This window comes from Equus przewalskii, chromosome 32, assembly GCF_037783145.1.
Source record: "Equus przewalskii isolate Varuska chromosome 32, EquPr2, whole genome shotgun sequence".
Classification (NCBI taxonomy): Eukaryota; Metazoa; Chordata; class Mammalia; order Perissodactyla; family Equidae; genus Equus; species Equus przewalskii.
In genome coordinates this window covers 12,277,035-12,297,145 of record NC_091862.1, presented here as the reverse complement: position 1 = coordinate 12,297,145, position 20,111 = coordinate 12,277,035, and the positions used below count along the sequence as shown (strand labels likewise).

Below are 20,111 nucleotides of genomic sequence, written 5' to 3'. Positions count from 1 at the left end.
TATAAGGACTTTGAACCTTTTAATCCATGGAAGGATGAACTAATGATTTTTTCCATACCTTGCTCAGCTTCAGCTGGGTGTGTGACTCACAGCATTTGTACCACAGGGATTTCAGGAGGGAGGCGAAGGGAGTGGCCCCTATTCCCGCAGCAATGCACACGCTCACGGGATAGTGAAACACGTCGGTCAGCGCGGCTCCGAATGGCCCGTCCACAGCCAGCCTGCAATGACAGAGGGCAGCCCGTGTGATGTTCAGAACACTCTTCTCTTGAAAACAAAGCCATCGGAAACCAGTGCTTTTTAGTGGATGTATTTGTGAGTGTGTGCGGGGAGGTTGGCTCTGTGCTCGAGAACGCCCTATTTGGAGAGCTCAGACTGAGCGTGAGGATACGCAGGCCTGTGTCTGGGAGACCCCCAGGCAATCCCACCCCAGTGTCATGCATGGAAGGACAGAGCCTGACTCCTCTGATTTGAGCTCACACCTCTTCCAGGTGGCATCCTCTTCTTACGGTTCTTAGAAGCTGGTTTTGGCTCCAAGTATCATGAAGCCTGGTAGAAAAGGCCTCTGCTTTCTTTCTTTCTTTTTTTGCCCAGCTGCCATCAAGGTGCTGTCCTTTTACTTTCATACTTCTCCCCTACTTTTGTTTGTTCAATCTCACATCTTAGTGTGTTTATACAATTTTAGTCCAACAGAAGCCATTTATTTGGAATACGTAAAATTTTGAGATAATTTGTTAGTTATATGGAATTTCTAAGACTCGTTATTTTAGATTATGGAAACAAAATCTGCAATAATTATGCCAGTGGTGGCACTGATGTTTTGTCTTTGCCTAGCAAATTTTTCTTTGTAAGGATAAAGTATGTTCATTGAAGATGTAGACTTTACCATGGTCCTAAACGGATTGCCTTCTGGCTTCTGTGCCATCTCTCACGACCAGTTCTCCACACTGACTTTCCTTTCCTTTCCTAAAATACGTAGTACTCTCTTCTGCCACAGGGCCTTTGCACATGATAATCCAAGTAATCACTTGGGAAATTCTGCCCCAATTTCTCCCCTCTCCTCTTACTTGGTTAATAGTTACCCTTTCATTAGTTTTATCCCAATCATCATTTCCCTAGACTAGGTTAAATCCCGTCTTACATAATTTATAGCACCACGTACCCTTCTTCTGTTGTCCTCATCACAGTTGTAATTTTGCAGGTTTTTGGGGTGTATGTACATGATTTGATTTGTGTCTATCTTGATCACTAGACTACCAGCTCTATGGAGGGAGGAACAATGTGTGTTTTTGCTCACCACTGCATCCTAGCACCTCTCTGGCATGGAGGTGTTCAATAACAATTTGTTGAATAAATCATAAAGGGAAGGTTTAAAACATTTCAGCCAGCAGAATGTGTTAAATAAGCTCAACTATTCCAAAAGCACACATTTACATATGAACAAAGATATGCTAATTAAAAGTCTTCTAAGTTATTCATAATCATTCCCTAAGGGGTGTCTGTTGAAGGCACCCAAGGTTGGCCCATTTGGGCTTCCTATGTGTTCATGAAAGTTCAATTGGGTTTATTCTAAAATATTCTATATGCCAGACCTCCGAATAATTGAAATGAACTCTCCTCAAGTTAATCTTAATTAATAAGGCTTTATTACATATTGATATATGGAAATGGAAGAATAAAAATAAAAGATTGTTAACCAGAAAGGGTGAGCATCTCAGCCCATCGTAGATTATTTTATAAATAATTAGGCAAGGAGAATCAAGACAGAAAAAAATGAAACTGCCCATGGATTAAAATGTCTTATTGTTAATTGTTTTTATAATCAGTCATATTTGGGATTTACTCGACACTGATTTGAAAAGATAACAATTAAACTGAAAGAAGAATTATATCATATAATCCACAGAAATACTTAATAAACAAATTTTTACATAATTAGGATTGAGAATCTAAGCTGGAAGCGGCAGGAAAAAATATTTAGGCCAACTGCCCAGGTCCCTGATGGCTGATGGTTAAATCGCAGGGTGCCTTGTTGCATTTGGGGGCAGTTCTAAGCATTAGACCCTTTTTCTCATGTTTGCCTGAAATCTATCCTCTGACAGCTCACCCCTCTTGCCTTCCTGAGAAACACACACCAGGTCTTGCCCCTCTCCTGCGCCTCAGGCCTTTCAATAGTTGCTCAGAGCTATCATGACAGCTCAACTGTTTTTTTGGGCCAAAATTTCTTCATTTCTCAAGACGTCTCACAATCCTGAATTGGCTTCCTTTGCACAAATTCTTGATTCTCTGGTTCACTCAGCTCCTTCCTCTTTGATGTGGATACAAAGTTTAATAATGCAGCTGAGAAAACAATCCGCCTTTCCAGCGTCCACATCGTGATATTCCTTGTTGCTTAGCGTCAGCAGCGTCCCCCACCCACCTCACCCACCGCCAGTCTTGTCTCTCCCAACCCACATCTTTATTCATCTACACTGTCCTCTCTGTCTGATCATCACTTTCATTGTCATCTCTGTGGTAGCTGACTTTTCTTATTTTGCTAATAGTAATAGCTAACTTTCTTTATCATGCGTTATGCTAAGGGCTTTACAAGGACTGTCACGTTTGATCCTAAACAAAGCCTTAGGTACAATGATTATCAATCATCTTCATTTTACAGCTGAGGAAACTGAGGCACGGTGTTACGTACATTCTCCAGGATCGCACACGAAGTTGGACTTTGAACCCAGGCTGTCTGATGCTGGAGCCCCTGCCCGTGGGCAGCCCCGTTAAGTAGCTGAAAATTCACTAGTTTCAACTCTGAGAAATTCCTCCAACTTACTTCAAAAGGGAGAGTCTTTTAAGAGCTACATTCTCTCCCTTTGTCCTGGGCTCCGAGGAAGAAGTTTCCCTCTCTTTGTCTAGGTTTGCATCTCTTCGTGGGCTCCTCCATCACTGCTTGCCTCACAGATTCCTGGGGCTGACTTAAATCCTTTCTGGGTCCAAGGCAGCGAAAAAAATATGGTGCTCTCCCTAACATGTTTGATTTATTCCAAAATTAAAAGAGAGGTAAAATCATCCAGGGAACTCCAATAAAATTCTGCTTCTTGATATGTTGAAGATTTAAACAAATTCTAGGTTTTCTGGGGTTTTACTACTCATACGTCGCCAACACGTACATAGAGGCAGAGATCAAATGAATTTAATAAATGAAGGGAAGCTGCACTATTTACAACTCATTTTTATTCATTCAATAAATATTTATTGAGTGCCAACTAAGAGTTAGGGTCAGTTCTAGGCATTGGGGACAACAAAGTGAACCAAACAAAGTGCCTTTTCTCCTGGAACTTCCAATCAGTGTGAGGCGATAGGTGGTAAATGAGTAAACGAGCTGATATTGAGCGTGTCCAGTTGTGCTAAGTACTATGGAGAAGACCAAAGTACAGCATGGGGCCTGGTGAAGGCCGAGTGTCAGCTGGGGGCTGCTGTTTCTCTGAGGCCGGAAGGAAAGGCCTCAGTAGAAGGAGATGTTTGAGCAGAGAAGGGAGGAAGTGAGGGAGCAGCCAAGGAGAGATCTGGGGGAGAGTGTTCCAGAGGAGGGAACAGCAAAGGCACCTCGGAAAGCATGTTTGGTGGGGAAGAAAACCAGAAAGGCTGGAAGAATGGCTGAGTGCAACCAGGGAGCAGGAGGTGGAGCAGAGGAGCCTCGGCGGACCAGATCATTTCAGGCCTTGAGCTGACAGTGTGCTCCACAGACGGAAAGCATATGGACTACTGAGAAACACATACGGAGTTCCTGTGGAGGGTGGGCGGAAATATTAGCTGGTTTGTGAAGAGAAGGGTTGGTTGATAGACTGGATGTCTAAATACACCCAGAGCAGAGACCAGGCTAGCAAAGAGGATAAAGGTATCCATCTTGGCAATGCCCAGGGGAGGGCAGGGACCTGTGTGTACAGGGCTGTATCAACTTTCATTCCTGATTTTAAGCATTGGCATTGCATTCTGAACCTTAAAAATTCTGTTATGTTGCTTGCTTTCCATGATAAAAAAGAGAATGACTTAGTGCAATAGTCAGGTGTTGTCGTCTGTCTTGGAGCTCTGCTCTGATGTTTGATGATGTCAGATGATGTTTCTACTTGGTTTGTTATCACACCTCTCTTTCATTCCAATGTTTGAAATGAAGGCATATGACTCTTCCTACCCATTGAACACAGCCAAGCTCAGTGTTACATAGTTACAGCTCAGTATCCCATGGGAAGGGGGAAGGAGGGACAATAAGCTGATTAGAATCTGTGCCTTTCATCTATTCTGTCGGCTAGTTTTCCACCTTTAAATATTTGTTAAAATAAATGAAATAAAGCATCCTTATTGGGTCCACGTATTCACTCTTCCCTTCACTAAATATTTACTCTGTATTCACTATGTGTCAGACACTGTTCTAGGCACCAGATGTACCAAGGAGACAATGGCCTGCCCTCAGGAAGTTCCACTCTAAGTGTGTCCTCATGGTGTTCCCCACCCAATTTCTTATGTCAGTGGCCACCGCTTGGGAGTTCCTGATACCCTCCAAGGATGGCAGAGAAAGACGCTCTTGATGCTTCCTTTGAAATATCAAATACTTTCAAAAGTTTTTCTCAACATTTTCTTTGTGTGTCCCTGTTTTTGTGGGGCCCTAAACATGGGCCTGTGTGCTGCTTGGGTAATCCTGCAGTCAGAGTGGGCCTCGACTTTAAGCCACTGTTGACTAAAAGGAGCCAAGGAGAGGTAATTGACGCTGGGATTTCCGTTATGTGCCCAGGCTTTTCTGAATCCGATGCTGTTGTGGGTTGAGTTGTGTCCCCAGTTGGTAGGTTGAAGTCCTCTCCCTCAGTATCTTATTTGGAAATAGGGTTATTGCAGATGTAATTAATCAAGTTAAAATGAGGTCATACAGGAGGAGGGTGGGCCCTTAATCCAATGTGACCAGCATCTTTTTAAGAAGAGGCCACAGAAACACAGAAACACCAACACAAGAAGGGGGAACACCATATGACAACAGAGGTGGAGATTGAACTGCTGCAGCTGCAAGCCAAGGAATGCCAAACATCCCTGGAAAACCACCGAAGGCTGGGAAGAGGCAAGGAAGGAATCTTCCCCACAGGTTTCGGAGGGAGCAGGGCCCTGCCGATACCTAGATTTTGGACCTGTAGTCTCCAGAACTGTGACAGAATAACTTTCTGCTGGTTAAAGCCACCCAGTTTATGGTATTTTGTATGACAACCCTAGGAAATCAATCCAGATGGCATCAGTAGATCCTCAGATCCACCCTTTGCACATCTCCCTTGCAGCAAAATTAAATAATTTTCTTGCATGTCCATGTTGATTCTGTTAGAAGTCCTAGAGAATGGAGGCAATGTTTTACATCTCTGTATTTTGGTACACAGTGCAGCTTAATTAATACTTGTTGCATACACACACGTGGGACTGATGGAATGAATGACACCACTAACTTTCTTGACTCTCAGATCGTTTTGTCATTTTATGAGCCTCAATCTGTAACTGTTTGGCCCTGTCTCCAGTATATGGGGGCTGCCAGATTAATTCTGACTCTCAAGTATCCTTCTTATGAAGACCAAACTTCATTAAATTTACAAATATAATTTAAAGACATCGGACTGTGACCGCCAAAATTCATAGGGCTGTCTTACTCATCGCGGGCTACACATAATTAGCCAAGTGATGTTTTGGAGTTGGGATAACAAAATGCTCCTTCTCCCTGTATCGTCGCCTGCCTTTACCGAACATTTGTTTTTGAAAGAAACGTACTTGCTTCTACTGGAAATCTACTAAATTATACTTTTGATATAGATTCTTGAATTTAAAAAATGGACTCAAACTTACCATCTAGAATAAAGAGAGTGTTGAATTTGGTAACACATTCTTACACTGAAACAGTTTACTTTTATAATATTCTAAATTATACATAAAAAAGAAATGGGATCCAACCTTGGCGGTCTCCAGGGCTCCTTGAGGGCCTGTCCCTCAGCCCCAAAGGCCTTACATAAAGCTTCCGTCCAGTCTCCTGCTGCCCGGATGTGCACACTGAAGAAGTCGTCCTGGGGAGCAGAGGTAAGGGTGAAGGGGTGCCATTCCAGCGAGGATATGGACGGGCACTGTATCAAGACGTACTGTCCTGGCGCCATTTTAAAGTTACGCTTTTTCATGTGAAGTTCTAGGACTCCAGAAGGATGGCTGACCACCTAAATCAGAGCAAGAGAATTGTTGGTCTCATTGCTCAGGTGAAATAATTGAAAATAGCCTTCATTCCATCAAAGCTTTTTAAATTTTTAAATCAGCTTTGTTGCAGTGTAATTCACATATACCACTTGCTATGAGCGTTCAAGGATTTTTGCCATCACTTTTATGTCTGGGTTGGCAACTCCAGCAAGGACAAAGTTCACCTCCTTCACAGTGTTATGTCTGAAATTTGGGTGGCTGCACCCAGGTGCAATGTGGCATCCAGCATGTGACTTTGTGTCTCAAATGGCCAAGCTTTGCTTAGCACAGTTAACCAGACCCAAGAAAATATAAGCTAGCATGTCATCCAGAGCACTTAATTATGCTTAAAGTTATTAAAATAGTCACATAGTTATCTCCACATTTTAAAAATCGAGGTCCAGTTTGTTACTGCTTTCAGTGATCTGCATCTTTTCTCAATCCCTTGTGAATTAACCGTGGAATTTCTTCATTCTAAGCATAAAACAATTTTCAAACTCGCTCTGAAATGTTTTGTTTGTTTGATTTGGTTTTAGTCCAGCCTCCAGTCTGGGCTCTGAATTTTAGACATAGGAAGCATCATGCAAAGGCTCTTAGCACTTTTATATACTTTATAAACTAATTTAGTTTTTATAAACTAAATTCATACAACTTTATAAATTGCTGCTTATTGGAGAGAAAGAACTAATTTCCCTTCTTAGATTTCCTCCTTGTTTTCTGAAAAATCTTTCCAGGCCCCCACACTTTCTTCTGTAGCATGAGGCATAAGGGAACAAAATCTAGCATTCCAATTCTGTGACAGTATTTTTCCATTCAGAAGAGAATTTCACAGCATTTTAATCATTAGTCCTATTTCTCCCCTCCCCACTGATATTTATTCTGATTCTGTTGTTAAATTGTCTCCCTAGAAACAGCTTTAGCAGATTTCTAGAAGTTTGACTGTCTGCCTTTTGATACAGCCTGATCTCCTTTGGTGCTTAACTTAAAAACAGCAACATGGAAACCACTTAAGACAGAAATATGAAGCAATTTCTCTGCATCTATTTTCATGATGACAGTGAAAGAGATATAGTATTCTGTTGATATTGTATTAGCAAAGCAGGATGGGTTTGGTTAGCAAAGAATTTCTTCCTAGACATTTATAAAACTAAGGGGAGAGTACTTGGTAGCTTTTCCGTCTCCTAGACATATATTCTCGGTCCGTATGCTCCTATCTTCCTCCAGTACGAGGTAAAAATTGGAGAGCTGTGAGGAGGGATGGCAAGACTAGAACACGCTAGCACGGAGCACTCATTCACTAGGGTAGACCTCCTTAGACACCGTTCCTCTCCATTTTGAAGGCCCCAGCGCCTCCTCTCGCTCGAACCTGAGTGACTGTTCTCCTATTTTCTGCTCAGAAGTTCCAGACATGAGTGTATGCTTGAAAATGTATGGATATCCTTGGTGTGTTTGCAAAATCCATCTCTTTATGTGGCAAAGGAAGTGATCATACTATAAGTTACTATGACCCCTGTCTTTTTCCCCCTAGAGAGAAATCGAAATAAAGAGAAATACAGATGATTCCAGTGCTGTACTGTAACCTTTATTAGAATTCTGTGTACTGGTCTGGAACCCTGATTGCTGTCTTCAGTAAAGTTAGTCACGCTAAAAGATGTGCAGGGTACAAATAATTATTAGAACAGAAGACGACCCTCTAAATTATAGACAGTTCTGCAATAAAAATGGCAAATTAAAAACTTGGGCTAATAAAAATTTTTCATCTACACTTAGACTTTTACTCAGACATAAAGCTACATGCATACCTTGGTAATGACAACTTCTTGTTGGAATCGCCAGAACCTAATTATTCTTTCACATGCATACAAGACCACAGGGCCTAAAACCCATTTCCAAGCCTGCAGAGAGCAGCAGAGAGAGAGGAAAAGGAAATGAAAATAGAATCCAAATATTTTCAATTTGAACCAAATCAATACATAACATCATGTGGTCTGGACATTTTCCTTTCGCTTTGGGTCAGTTATCAACAACAAAGATGTCTCCTTGTATTAAATACTATAACATTCAATTATTCCTTGAAGTCTACAAGCTTATTTAAGAGATTAAACTCTTCTGTATTGGTTTTTATGCTTACTTGATCAATGATGCCTTTATGTAATTAGAAATAATTGAATTTGCAAAGAAGTAAGAAAGCAGATTGATGTTTATGTTACATATGATAGGGTCATAAATGCTCCCAAACTCAGCCAAAGTTAAAGGCTTACTAAGTCTTTTCATTACTGAGCCAACAGAGGACATGGGAAATTAAATAAAAACATTTCGAATGGTAATTTTTTGGGCCAAAAATGCATCACAACTTGAGGGTCGGCCTGAAGAAACACACACACCCACACCCTCACACATACACATATGTGCTCACACAACACACACACACAGCCAATTGTGATCTGGAATAAAACATAAAGTTGGTTTCTCAGCATTTTAAATCTAGGTTTTTAGAATCAAAACAAAAGCCTCAACAATTGTCTGGAGAATTGTGACAGTGAACATTTCCTTTTTATTTTTGGCGAGGAAGACTGGCCCAGAGCTAATATCTGTTGCCAATCTTCCTCTTTTTTTTGCTTGAGGGAGATTGTTGCTAAGCTAATATCTATGGCAATCTTCCTTTGTTTTTGTATGTGGGATGCTGCCACAACATGGCTTGATGAGTGGTGTGTAGGTTCATGCCCAGGATCGGAACCAACGAACCCTGGGCTGCTGGAGCCGAGTGCACGAACTTAAACACTACACCACTGGGCCAGCCCCAGGATTGCCATTCTTGATAAGCCACATCCTATGTTAACATTTTGTGAGTATAATGTACATTATCAATGATCAGTTTACCAGCAGGCTATTCTTGTACCAAGGGTTGGGTACAACTTAAGATGTCTTCTTCCCCTAAAATGGAAAGAATGGGAACTTTAAAATTTGGAAGACTTACACTAGGTCTGATACCTAACAACCCTACGAGGCGTATGGTATTCTCTTTATTTTATAGAAGAGGAAACTGAGGCTCAGCAAGATCTCACAAATTGCCCAGGGTCACAAAGCCAAGGAGATGCACAGTAAAGACGTGAACCCAGATGGGCCTGAGCACCCGGCCAGTGCTCTTCCCGGGACTCCAGTGCCACCCTAGAGCGTTTACCATGCAATCATTCTTCTTTCTGTCCAATGCTGACATGGGTACTGACACTTGTTTTACAAAACATTAGAGACTCGTGAATTCATTGAATTTGAGGATGTTGAGGGTTCTTGGAAATATAGTCTAATTTTGCATTTAAACAAAAACAAACAAATGAGCAAAAAAGAAATAAAGTAGAAAACACAGAATGTTCTGGGAATGAATATGAGTTGCCTGGGAGACAACAGAGCTATATCACAGGGAGCTAAGACTAGAGCTCAGGCATTTTCCTAATTTCCCTAAATTCCCTCCTTAGTATGCTAATTCCACCATGACCTCACTCCTTGTATACCATCGTAGGAGCAAGAAGGGGGTCTCATTCTTTTGAACTCGGACATTCAGAAAATCCTCACCAATTGCCTCCCCATCTTGGTCGCTCATCACTCCGTTCCCCATCACCTTGCTCCGTCTTTCCCATGGACAGGTCACAGGCCCTTCAGCATTATTTTTCCTTCTGTTATCGTTCTTGTTTTTTTCTGTTTCTCTTTTGTTTATTTCTGGGTCTGTTTGCATTGCACGTCTTCCCGCCTACGTCAACCCTCTCTGCTTTTTCCTCTTGTTTACCTGATAAGGGCTTGATTTATTCAGGCAACACAAAGCCATTTGACCCATTTATTCATTTCTGCCTCAGTGGGGTTCAGCAACGTGTTCAGAATAGCAGAGAGAATAAAACCTTTTGTCCACCTATGCTGTGGGTGTGGCAGTGATGACGAGCAAGGTAAAAGACAGGACGGAGTAGACATGAAGGATGGGGTTGGACAAGGGAGTGAATCCTTGGGTGACTTATGCGTGAATGGACCAGAAAGTGTTTTGAGACTTGGTTTGGTTATTTACAGAAATGATAGCAAGAATGCAATTTTTCCTATAGGAGCTTAGAGAGAGATTTGCAAAAACACTCACATAGCCTGTACATATTTCCACAAATAATCTTCCCTGCCCATGTTAGAAAGGTTTAAACATCACACACTTCAAATCAGTCATGGTCTCTGATTTTTCCATGTTGATAAAATGGAAAGGATTATTTTTCTTTATACAGTTAGTCGGGAAAGAGAACGTAAGCTAGTCATCCTTGACGCTATCTCTCCTCTAGTTTGTAAATTGCTCTAGGAGGAGAAAGCCCAGTTTGGTTACATTGGTACTCTTGGAGCCCCTGGAAACTAGGGAATGAGGGAGAGCTATGTGCAAACGTGAATATTAGAAGATTATCCTAACAGTGACCACCAGGACAGACAAGAGTGAGTAAGGACGAGAAGGAAGCCATGCCCCAGAGCAGTAGGGGCATATGGTGAGGTAGAATCTGGACTGAGTCTCAGAAGACCTGGCTTCTTGCAGTTACCATCCCTCACCCTATGCCTAAGGCAAATCTTGGGCCTTTTTATGTTCAGATTTCCTGTTTTGCAAAATGGGAGAGTTGGGGGAAATTATTATTTAGGTTCTCTACAAGCTCTTAAATGTTTTAGCTTTATTCACAGAGATAAATATAGTGTTGAGGGTATGTACTTGTAGATAGCAGCAGAGGATTGACAAAATGAGGGGTGAGAGAAGGCCAGAGGTTCAGAATGAATGTCGAAGAGTGTAGAGAAGAAAGTTTATGGCCACAGTGTTAGGAGCCCTGGTTCTTTGATGTGGCTTTACTGAGAAAGCCTTTGTGACCTTTGCCTTTGTGACCATAGGTAGGAAATTAAAAATCCTTGGGCCTCAATCTCTCCATCTATTAAGTAAAGGGGTAGAACTACTTATTATCTAAGTTTCCTTAATGCTCTTTAACGCTAAGTTCCTTTAAAACACTCTGTGGCATCTGAGCTTTATTTTTTCTTCTCCCAAATGCTCAAAAAGCCATGGTACAGTGAGTGTTTTATGATAGAAATAAAACCATGTTGATTTAAAAGCTACAGTAATGAAACTTGTTTCCTCCGCTTTCACTCCTGGCTTTTCATTCCTACCAGAAAATAAGAACATGCTGGCTTTGATTTTATTTTATGTGTGTTTACGAACGGCCTCTTTTTCTAGACAATAAGGTTTCCAGGGGCAGGAACCACGTCTCTGAATCCTGCCTCTAGTGCAACGTCAAGTACATAATAGGCACTTGGGAAAATTTGCTGGATTGACTCTACTTCAGTTAAAGCTTTTCCCTATACCATTGACATCATTCCCTAGTAATTAAAAAAGTGTCAGCCTTGTTATTATTATTTATGTTGTAGTTAAATGAAATAAGGTGCTTCTTTGGCTAAGGAAGACAAGGCCTATTTTGAGGATGGGTTGCGTGAGCAATTCTAGAATCTGGAGTTGTATATGTGTCTGTGAGTTTGGGGTAGAAAGGGGGAGTCAGATGTGGAGGAGAAGAGGACCACAAGGTATAATTCGTTCCTTTGATCAGTTCGGTTTCTATGAGGTGATGTAGAAAGCATTCTCAGTCCCAGTTTGGGGGTAGTGCACCACTGAATTGGTGAATTGATAAATAATCTAGTGATAAAAGCGCCATGAAAATGCACCGAGTTAAGAGAGCAAAGGGGAAAGCCTTGCCAAGCCTGGGTAGGTGTGGGGCAGGGAAGAGCAGGACATCTCCTTGTCCTTGGGATGCCTTTTGGATTCAGTGTCTATAAGACATCAGACAGAATATTGTAGAGTTCAGCCAAGCGGTAATTGCACAGCCCACACACGCTTTGAATCAGGATCCATTAAAAATAATGGGAAAGAGTGACAACATGAGTTTGGGTATGCAAGGAGGTGTAGCAGGGGAGAGTTAGCAGAGAGATGGGTCAGTTCCCCCTTTTAATGATAATTAATGTCAGCATACGCTGCTGGGAGCAGGCTCTGGTCTGTATTCATGAGGTGTGGGAGGGTATTGATTTTTTTATGGAGACGCTGTCGCTGAAAATTCGAGAGAGGCATTCATGTTCCTCATTAATATGCAGGCTGGGTAGTGGCTACCGATAGTTGAGTTTAAGACAGAGACAATCTATACTGGCCATTAAAAGAACCACAGTCTAATGGGCACATCTATTCCAGTTCTCTCAGTTTTAAACCTTCCTTCTAGCAGTTTTCACCCTTAAAACCCAGCGCTTAATTTAATATATTTGAGGATTTTAGAAAAAGTCAAGCATTATATTCCTCATATGTTGACGGCTTAATTTCCTAAATCCCCACTATTTGTATACTATTATTCCATTTTTTTATGATATATATATTTTTGGCACTCCCTTCCTTCTAGTTTTAATCTGCTGGCTTCATTTATTTTCTTTCATGCATCACCCAGCTGTCCCAAGGCTTGCCTTGTTCTAAGATACCTCAAGAGACCAAATTGGATTATTATTTCTATTTACCTATGCCACCAGCTATAATGATTAAGGCATACCCAGGAAACATAACTCTTGAGATCTTATAGACATTATCATGGATTCTCATTAAGTCCCTTTTTGGCTAACATTGTCATTATTTCAGTTATGGGAGCTTAATTAGAACAGGAAGTAAATCCATTTAAATCCTCCAATTTTTTCCATCCCAGAAGCTGTAGACAGAAAGAAGGCAAGCTTAGAAAGAGGGCATGATTCTCATCTGGTTGCTGCTGAATGTTTGAGAAGTGATGCTATTAATTCTGAGAATGGAGAAGGCAGTTAGGCAGGGGATAGGGAGCTGAGCTTTCTAAGAGTGGAGGGGTGAGGCCAAGGCTTTTCTAACTCCTCCAGAGACATTATTGTGCTTGATGTGCTACGAATTCCCGCAGTATCAGACATCCACATTCCGATGTAAGAAGAGGAACGCATTTCAAAATGGACGGAGGGCTTTTGGCAGTAAACCTCTCTTAAAATTACTCATAACTAGATTTCTCCATTAGCACACTTAATAAAGAGTTGGCTCTGTCTCGTGGTGACAGGGGCTGTTCTTTTTCTGAAGCATATAAAAGCTCGAGCTATTTTAACTGTGGCGACAGCTATTTTTAAAAGCCCCTGGGTTCATTCTTACCGAAGGCTCCTTGCCTGAGAATTGAGGCACTGGGCACCGGGTCGCTGGCCGCCATTCCGCATGGCGGTCTCTACAGAAGGTAGCGTTGTGCAGCAAGACACTCTCTGGAGTTTGGCCTCTAACAATCCGACTTGCCATGTAAAAAACAAAACAAAGGAAAACCCCCCAAATTTTAAATTGATTTTGTAGGCCTTGTGGTACCACCAATTTATATTCTACTCTGGGCTCCGGAATAACACTGCCACTGTCTTGAAACTTGAGCTGTCATTCATTTCCCTCAACATCTTTAAAAAGAGGAATTTAAGAAGCTTCGAGTAACTTTGAAGATCCCAGAAAAGAAGAGCCCCTCTGTGGTATCCTGTGTTAGATTGAAAGTGTCTATATTAGAGAATTCATAATGAAGGGAAATTGTCTGAGCACATCCTTTTGTGGATTGTTGAATTTAATTAGGTTATATCTCGTCCTGATTGCTCATTCCAGCTAATTGGCCAACTTTATACTATTGGGGTCTTTTGCTGATTTATTTAACTTCTACCCTTCTTGGTTTGTTTCTGAGTACCTAGAAGTTTTCAAGTGAAAAGTCAGAAGAAGTGCTCTGAATAATGGTATTTTTTCCCCCAGGGATCACTAGCAGGCTTAGTGTTTGACAAGGTCAAAATAGGTCAGTATAAAGTGTGTCCTCAGGACTATGCTGATGAATTTGAGAGCAAAAAAGGAAGTTGGCCCTCGTGAGTGGAGCACTGGATCAAGAGTCCTATAATCCTGCTGTAGCATAGTTGCCACAATGCAGTACAAACTGACCTTGGACAATTTGCTTTGGGACAGGCTCCTTGGGTTACCCATTGGTGCACGAGCTGTGAAGCATAAGACACTGAGGTCACGTCATCTAGGATTTTCTCAATTCCTACATGTTTCTGAATAAAATAAATTGATTTATTCTGGAGGAACGCGGTACCCCTAGACTGAGAATCTTTAGCAGCACACAGGCTCAGGTCCTGGGTAGCCTGTGGAGGGACATGGCCCCTTTCGCATCATAGGCATGGGAGGAGGGAGCAGCAATGCCCTTGAAACAGCCTGGAGAACTGACATCTTGGCCTTTGTCCCAGCCTGTTTTATGGAAGTCATCCAAACTTGATAACATCCCTTTGAGTTAGATGAACACAACTATCTGTGACTCCCTTGAGCAAATGATGCCCAGACATGGGAAGGGTGAATAGTAAATAGAAACCAGAGGAAAAGAATCTGTAAACTTTAACACCTTCCTTCTCCGGCTCTAAAACCTTCTTCTCAAGACAATATAAGGCAACATTCCTTATATTATCTAAAGAAACCCCAGAACATTCCACAAATGCAATATCTTTTTATTTTCTGCAGTATCTTTTTAAAAATTTAAAATTTTTAATGTCTTCATCTATGCCATCCCATAATAGGAAGGTTAGTGGGCTTTAACACGTTCTAACAATCCTACTATACTTGGCATTTTGCATGGAATTTGCAAATTACTTTTTGCTGTAAACAGTAGCTGTAGAATACTTCATGCTGAGAAGATTAAACGAGGCCCTTATCCCAAAATAAGCCTTTCAACTAAGTTAAAATGACTAAAAATTTCATCTTATGAAACGTTATTTGGATATTAAAACCTATCTCCAATGAAACACTGCCCATTGAAATCTTCTCAGGCTTCTACGAGGCACCAGGGTGTGAATGCAGGGGAGGTAGGATCAGGGGCTGCTTGCGTGATTTTGGTGAAGAGGACTTCTAACCTGTGAATTATGAAGAGCCTCTTGCATGTCCTACAGAGGTTAACACCTCTGCGTCGGGGGAGGAATCCACAGAGAAAGGGAGGACTGACAATCTTTGGGGCGGAACACTCAGAGACCACATACCATCCACCTTGCCCCTCAAAGTGCAAAAAGTCAGGGTCATGGATCACAAATTCAGAAGAGCCAATCGCAGGTATTTCAATGCTAAAAGTGACTAGAAAGCCTTTAGTCAGGCAGCATAAATGGGAACATTGACTGAGCAGGTTTCTAGAGACTATCAGAGGCATGGGCAGTTTTTTTAGGGTAAAGTAGACCCCCAGGGGCAATCCTTCCTTCTATGATGTCTGTGTGTCAGACAAGCTGATGGCTTTTGAAAGAGCTCTTAATCAGGCATAGGCAGTGACACCAGCAGAAGTATGACCTTCTAATATTGGGGTGCTGAGATGGAAGGAGCATCTAGTGTGAGGAGGGAGATTGGAGGAGGCGGTTGACTTGCTGAGGGGCAAATCCAGAAGAGGTACCATAGGGCTGTGCAGGGGATCCACAGTCACTGTGTCATGTGTGACTTGCTAGGCCATGAAGTCTCTGTGGCCATGTGCTTGCTCTTCCGGGTCTGGCCAGAAATGAAGGCCACCTCCAGTACCAGGCCCCTCTGCACTTAGCAGCAGCAATGGTGGGAGAACAGGGTGGAGCACACGGTGTTCTGCTAGTGTGGGAAGCAGAGGAAGAGCTGCTGGCAAGCCATGCAGGGTTTTGTAATTTCATAATTTCACCGACCACATCATTGCAGGTGTCGAAGAGTGTTTAACTTGTGAAAGTGAGGACCCGTTCCTCATGAATAAAGGGTTGGTTGCCTGAAGACCGGCACCCTAGGACTGAGTCTGCCATTTACTCATCCTGGGACCTTGTGCAAATCACTTAACCCTCTGAACATCTGTTTTCTCTTTATCAAATGGGACAACAGCACCGTCTCTATTGGACAGGACTGCTGTTGGGTCAAATTGATCATGCATGTGAATGTGCTTTGAAAATCGAAGCATGGGGAAAAAAGGCATCCATTTATAAAATAATTAATATGGGACAAACTAGTTTATAGACATCAAACTATATATGGTTAATTGGTCCGCCATTTTGTTAATATTTAAAGAATTGAAAATGTTGTCGTTGAGGGTGCTATGCTTCACGTGTTTCTCCAGTTTCCTGATGAAGAGATTACCAGTATTGGGCAGGTGCCGAATGTCACAACAGCATTTTATGGGATGTTTGAACCTATATGTCAGATGGGAAACTGGGGTCCAGAGAATTTTAAGGGCTGGCACATAGTCCCCTGATGACTCGTGGCAGAGCCCAGGTCAGACAGACCGACCACATCACACACTGTCCCGTCTCCCACACTGGCTTTCCTAGTGGTTTCCTTTTGGTCAAGCGTAAGTGAATTCTGGGTATCAAAAATATATATCCTAACTAATCCTACATAAACTGGATTGCAGAAACTGATTCTGAATGAAACTTAGATCTATTGTCATCCAGCATTCATTAAAATTCCTGCATCTTATAAACATATCAAGAGTACCAAGCAGAGTTAGCTAGGAAAAATAAGTATAATACTTCACAACCCATGTCACTTATTTTCAGTACTACTAAAAAAGCTTCATTATGAATTTACCACAGTGAATGTGCCTTTTCATATGTTCTATGCGTCCTTTAGTCCCTGCATGTCATGTTCCTCCATCCAAAGGACTTTCTGAGATTATTTTGAGGTTCACAGAGATAAAATCTCACACACTGAGCACAGTATGGACTTACCCTGCCCCGTGGATAGCCAGACTGATAAAGAAGATGATGAAAACATGGTGTGTGTACCAGAACAACTCATAGGAGACCTGTCTGATGAACTCGGTAGAAGAGGTCATGATCAAGATTAAAGCCAGAGAGATCATCAGGCCAGTAATGCCCGCGATTGTCGTTAGCAACTCAGTGGTTGTGTTCTGCAAGAAACAAATGCCATGACATTAATATCTTCGTTCTACGTTTCCATTTTAGGATCAATCCTTGTGAGCCGAAGCAGGGAACAATTCAGAATGTTCTAATCAGAATCATATTAGCCTAAAAGGATCCCCATACAACTCAAGGAGGGACTTTCTCGTCCTTTCCTCTCTGCCATCTGATGGAAGACATTCACTTTGCTCAAATTTCATCAAATGTCATTTCACGAATTACATTTTTTCCATCTATATAAATCATTTTTCACGTCTGAGTTATTGTGTTGAGTTGAAATTAGGGCAATATATGAAAATGCATTTTAAAGTAAAATACTGCAAAATAAATCTGTTTCAAGTTTTTAATTTTTAAAATAAAAATGTGGATCCCCATACTTAATTGAATTTTAACATCAATAAACACTTCTTTTGAGAGGTCCCTTAGGGGCATTCTTAATAAAGCAGCTGCACACTCTGTTCCCCTGGTAGTTATTCCTTGCTCTTGCTTTTTAATTGGAAGCACCATGACTTGCATTTCTTTCATGCCAGCTCAGGAGGCTTGGAATAAGGCCTCATAAATCCTACGTAATCAATAAAGATACAGCTATTCTTATCTGGTAGACACCGCCAAAAGGTCAGAATTCTGACCTGTGAGTGCAGGGGATGGTTTAGAATGAGAATCACAAAACATTTTGTTTTTATTGTGAGTTGCCCATGTTCTTGCCAAGTCATTAGTATTCATATATTGTGTTACCATCATTGAGACGCCCAGGAGCTCAATAAACTCACACTGTATCTTTTGTCAGTAAAATCTCATTAATTTGAGCTGCTTTGAGATCTCGAGGTAATTGGGACAGGGATTTCTCCACTGTTTATTTTTTCTTCATAGAGCAAAGAGTGGAAATAAAATTCAAAGTGGTATGTCTAAAACATTTAAAAGATTTTTTTTTCAAGTGTACACAGGCATTTTAGAAATCCATTTAGATCATATGATGTGCTACTTTCAAACCATTCTTCTTTGCTTATTAAAGCAAACACCCACTTTCTTTTTCTTATAACATATTTATTGACTGGTTTGAGTTGCAATGTATGCTCTAAAATAATCCCATTGCATCTCTTTAGAAATACTCTATAAAGTACACTTTGTGTTATTGATACTTATCTTTCTCCAAATACCCCAAATTAGAGGGTTTCTTGAACTTAATTAGTACTTACATAGTATATTGCTTCTAAAATTTTGAAATAACTATATTGGGAGTAGCTTAATCATCTTCTTAAATTGCTTTAAAAGTGTTTATAATAAATACTATTTACTATGTAGTCTCCTTGAAATGTTGTGATTTATTCTTGGGTGTGTGTAGCAATGAACTTTCCAGAGCCTTAGTGGGGAAAAGTGTTCACTCCAGTAGATGCCAGGTAATGGCTCAGCTGAGTGACCTCAAAGGCATTCCCACAGGCTGAGGGATCTGTAGTTTTATTTGTAACTGTGAAACATATGCTTTTAATTGCTGTCAGCTAAGAAAATGTAGCTCTACTCGATCAATAGCCTGATATTGGATACCATCTTAAGATAATTAGAGAACGCAGACAAGGAAGAATTTCCCCCAAAAGAGACTTTGAATTTTGCTTCTTCAAATAAGTTTGCTTGGGCAAAATGGTCACTTAAAGAGATGGCTTAGATGGTAATAGAGAGATTTCCATTTCCGGAGTGTGTTGTCTTAGGGCTCTTCTTGGGCAACATAGATTTTCTTAGCTTAGTCAACACGTGGGATGCATATTCCAATATGGCAGCACCTGGCCAAAGGTTTAGATCAACCAGGAAGAAAGAGGTGGGAGGTGGATTAAGCAAGAGGAATGTCTTTATCTCTACAGGTGGATTTCTGTGGCCACATTGTCAGTTTTCTTCTTGTTCCCCACGTGTGCTGGTACTCTGCGCACACGGCTAATTAGCATTAAGGATGTCACTAGCTATGCAGGTCTCATTATGAAATTAGCTACTTTGCCCAGTATCTGATTTGGCAAACCAGCTATTCACATGTGTGCCAAAATATGACACAGGAGACGAGATCCAGAAAACAATTTGCAAATTGAGAATGAGGACATCCAATTTATAATCCCCGGGTTTAGATGGCACTTCACCTTCTTTATGATTCTAACGTCAGCAAAAAAATATCCAATCATGAGCTGCTTTTAAAATTTAAAATATTAAGGTTTTAACAGATTATTGCATTCGCTGTTTAGGTGTATCATGTTTTCTATAAACTAATTAAGTGGCATCAGTTTTTCTCCTTGCCCATAACCTCTTAGCAACATTTGTTATAAAAAAAGAACTTTTATTGAAATGGTGAAATTGATGTTAGCATTAGAAGGAAGAAACTTGTTCTCTTGAACTCTTTTATTAAAAGCTTTTGATATACAGTGTTCCTGATAAAGGGACTGGAAAAGGATAGAGGAGAAACTGGTACCATGCAAGAACTCACAGTGTGGAAGGTCCGGATGGGGTTGAGGTAGCTCTCATTCGGGGCGTCGCCAAGTTTGGAAAGCGCAACCAGAAGTCCCTCTGCTTCCGCCGACTGGCTGGAGTGGTAGCGCTCCAGATTGCACAAATGAGCCACGATGTGGATGGCTGTGGCAGAGAAAACGACATGGGACACACGCCATATGGATTTCTTTCTTTGTAGTTTCTCAACAACACAATGCCTATATGGTCAAGTTTCTCTGTTCTGGTTTTGTAATCTCCAAAGAAGAGTGATTTATTTGCACATCTTTCCCAATGTCTTGAACGGAGTGGAGTGAAGACTTCTGAAGATATTGTGTGACTCACCACATTAATTTTAATTATATTAAGAAACAAAGTCAATCTCAATTCACCATAATTTGATTATAAGCATATGATCATTCTGGAAGTGAAATAGATATTATGATACCATAACATAAGTTAAGATATGTTCCATTATG

The 20,111-nt window shown here is 41.1% G+C and overlaps 1 protein-coding gene across 1 annotated transcript in view; it reads right to left on the bottom strand.

Moving 5' to 3' along the window:
* NOX3 (NADPH oxidase 3) overlaps positions 1 to 20,111 on the bottom strand; it is a 57,390-nt gene that overhangs the window by 26,872 nt on the left and 10,407 nt on the right. Inside the window, exons 5-10 of the mRNA XM_008519536.2 lie at positions 19,634 to 19,779; positions 16,981 to 17,162; positions 13,412 to 13,541; positions 8,034 to 8,126; positions 5,962 to 6,215; positions 59 to 221 (exon numbers count right to left, since the gene is read on the bottom strand). Coding sequence (XP_008517758.1) covers positions 59 to 221; positions 5,962 to 6,215; positions 8,034 to 8,126; positions 13,412 to 13,541; positions 16,981 to 17,162; positions 19,634 to 19,779 — 968 coding nt within the window. The remainder of the gene's footprint in view (positions 1 to 58; positions 222 to 5,961; positions 6,216 to 8,033; positions 8,127 to 13,411; positions 13,542 to 16,980; positions 17,163 to 19,633; positions 19,780 to 20,111) is intronic.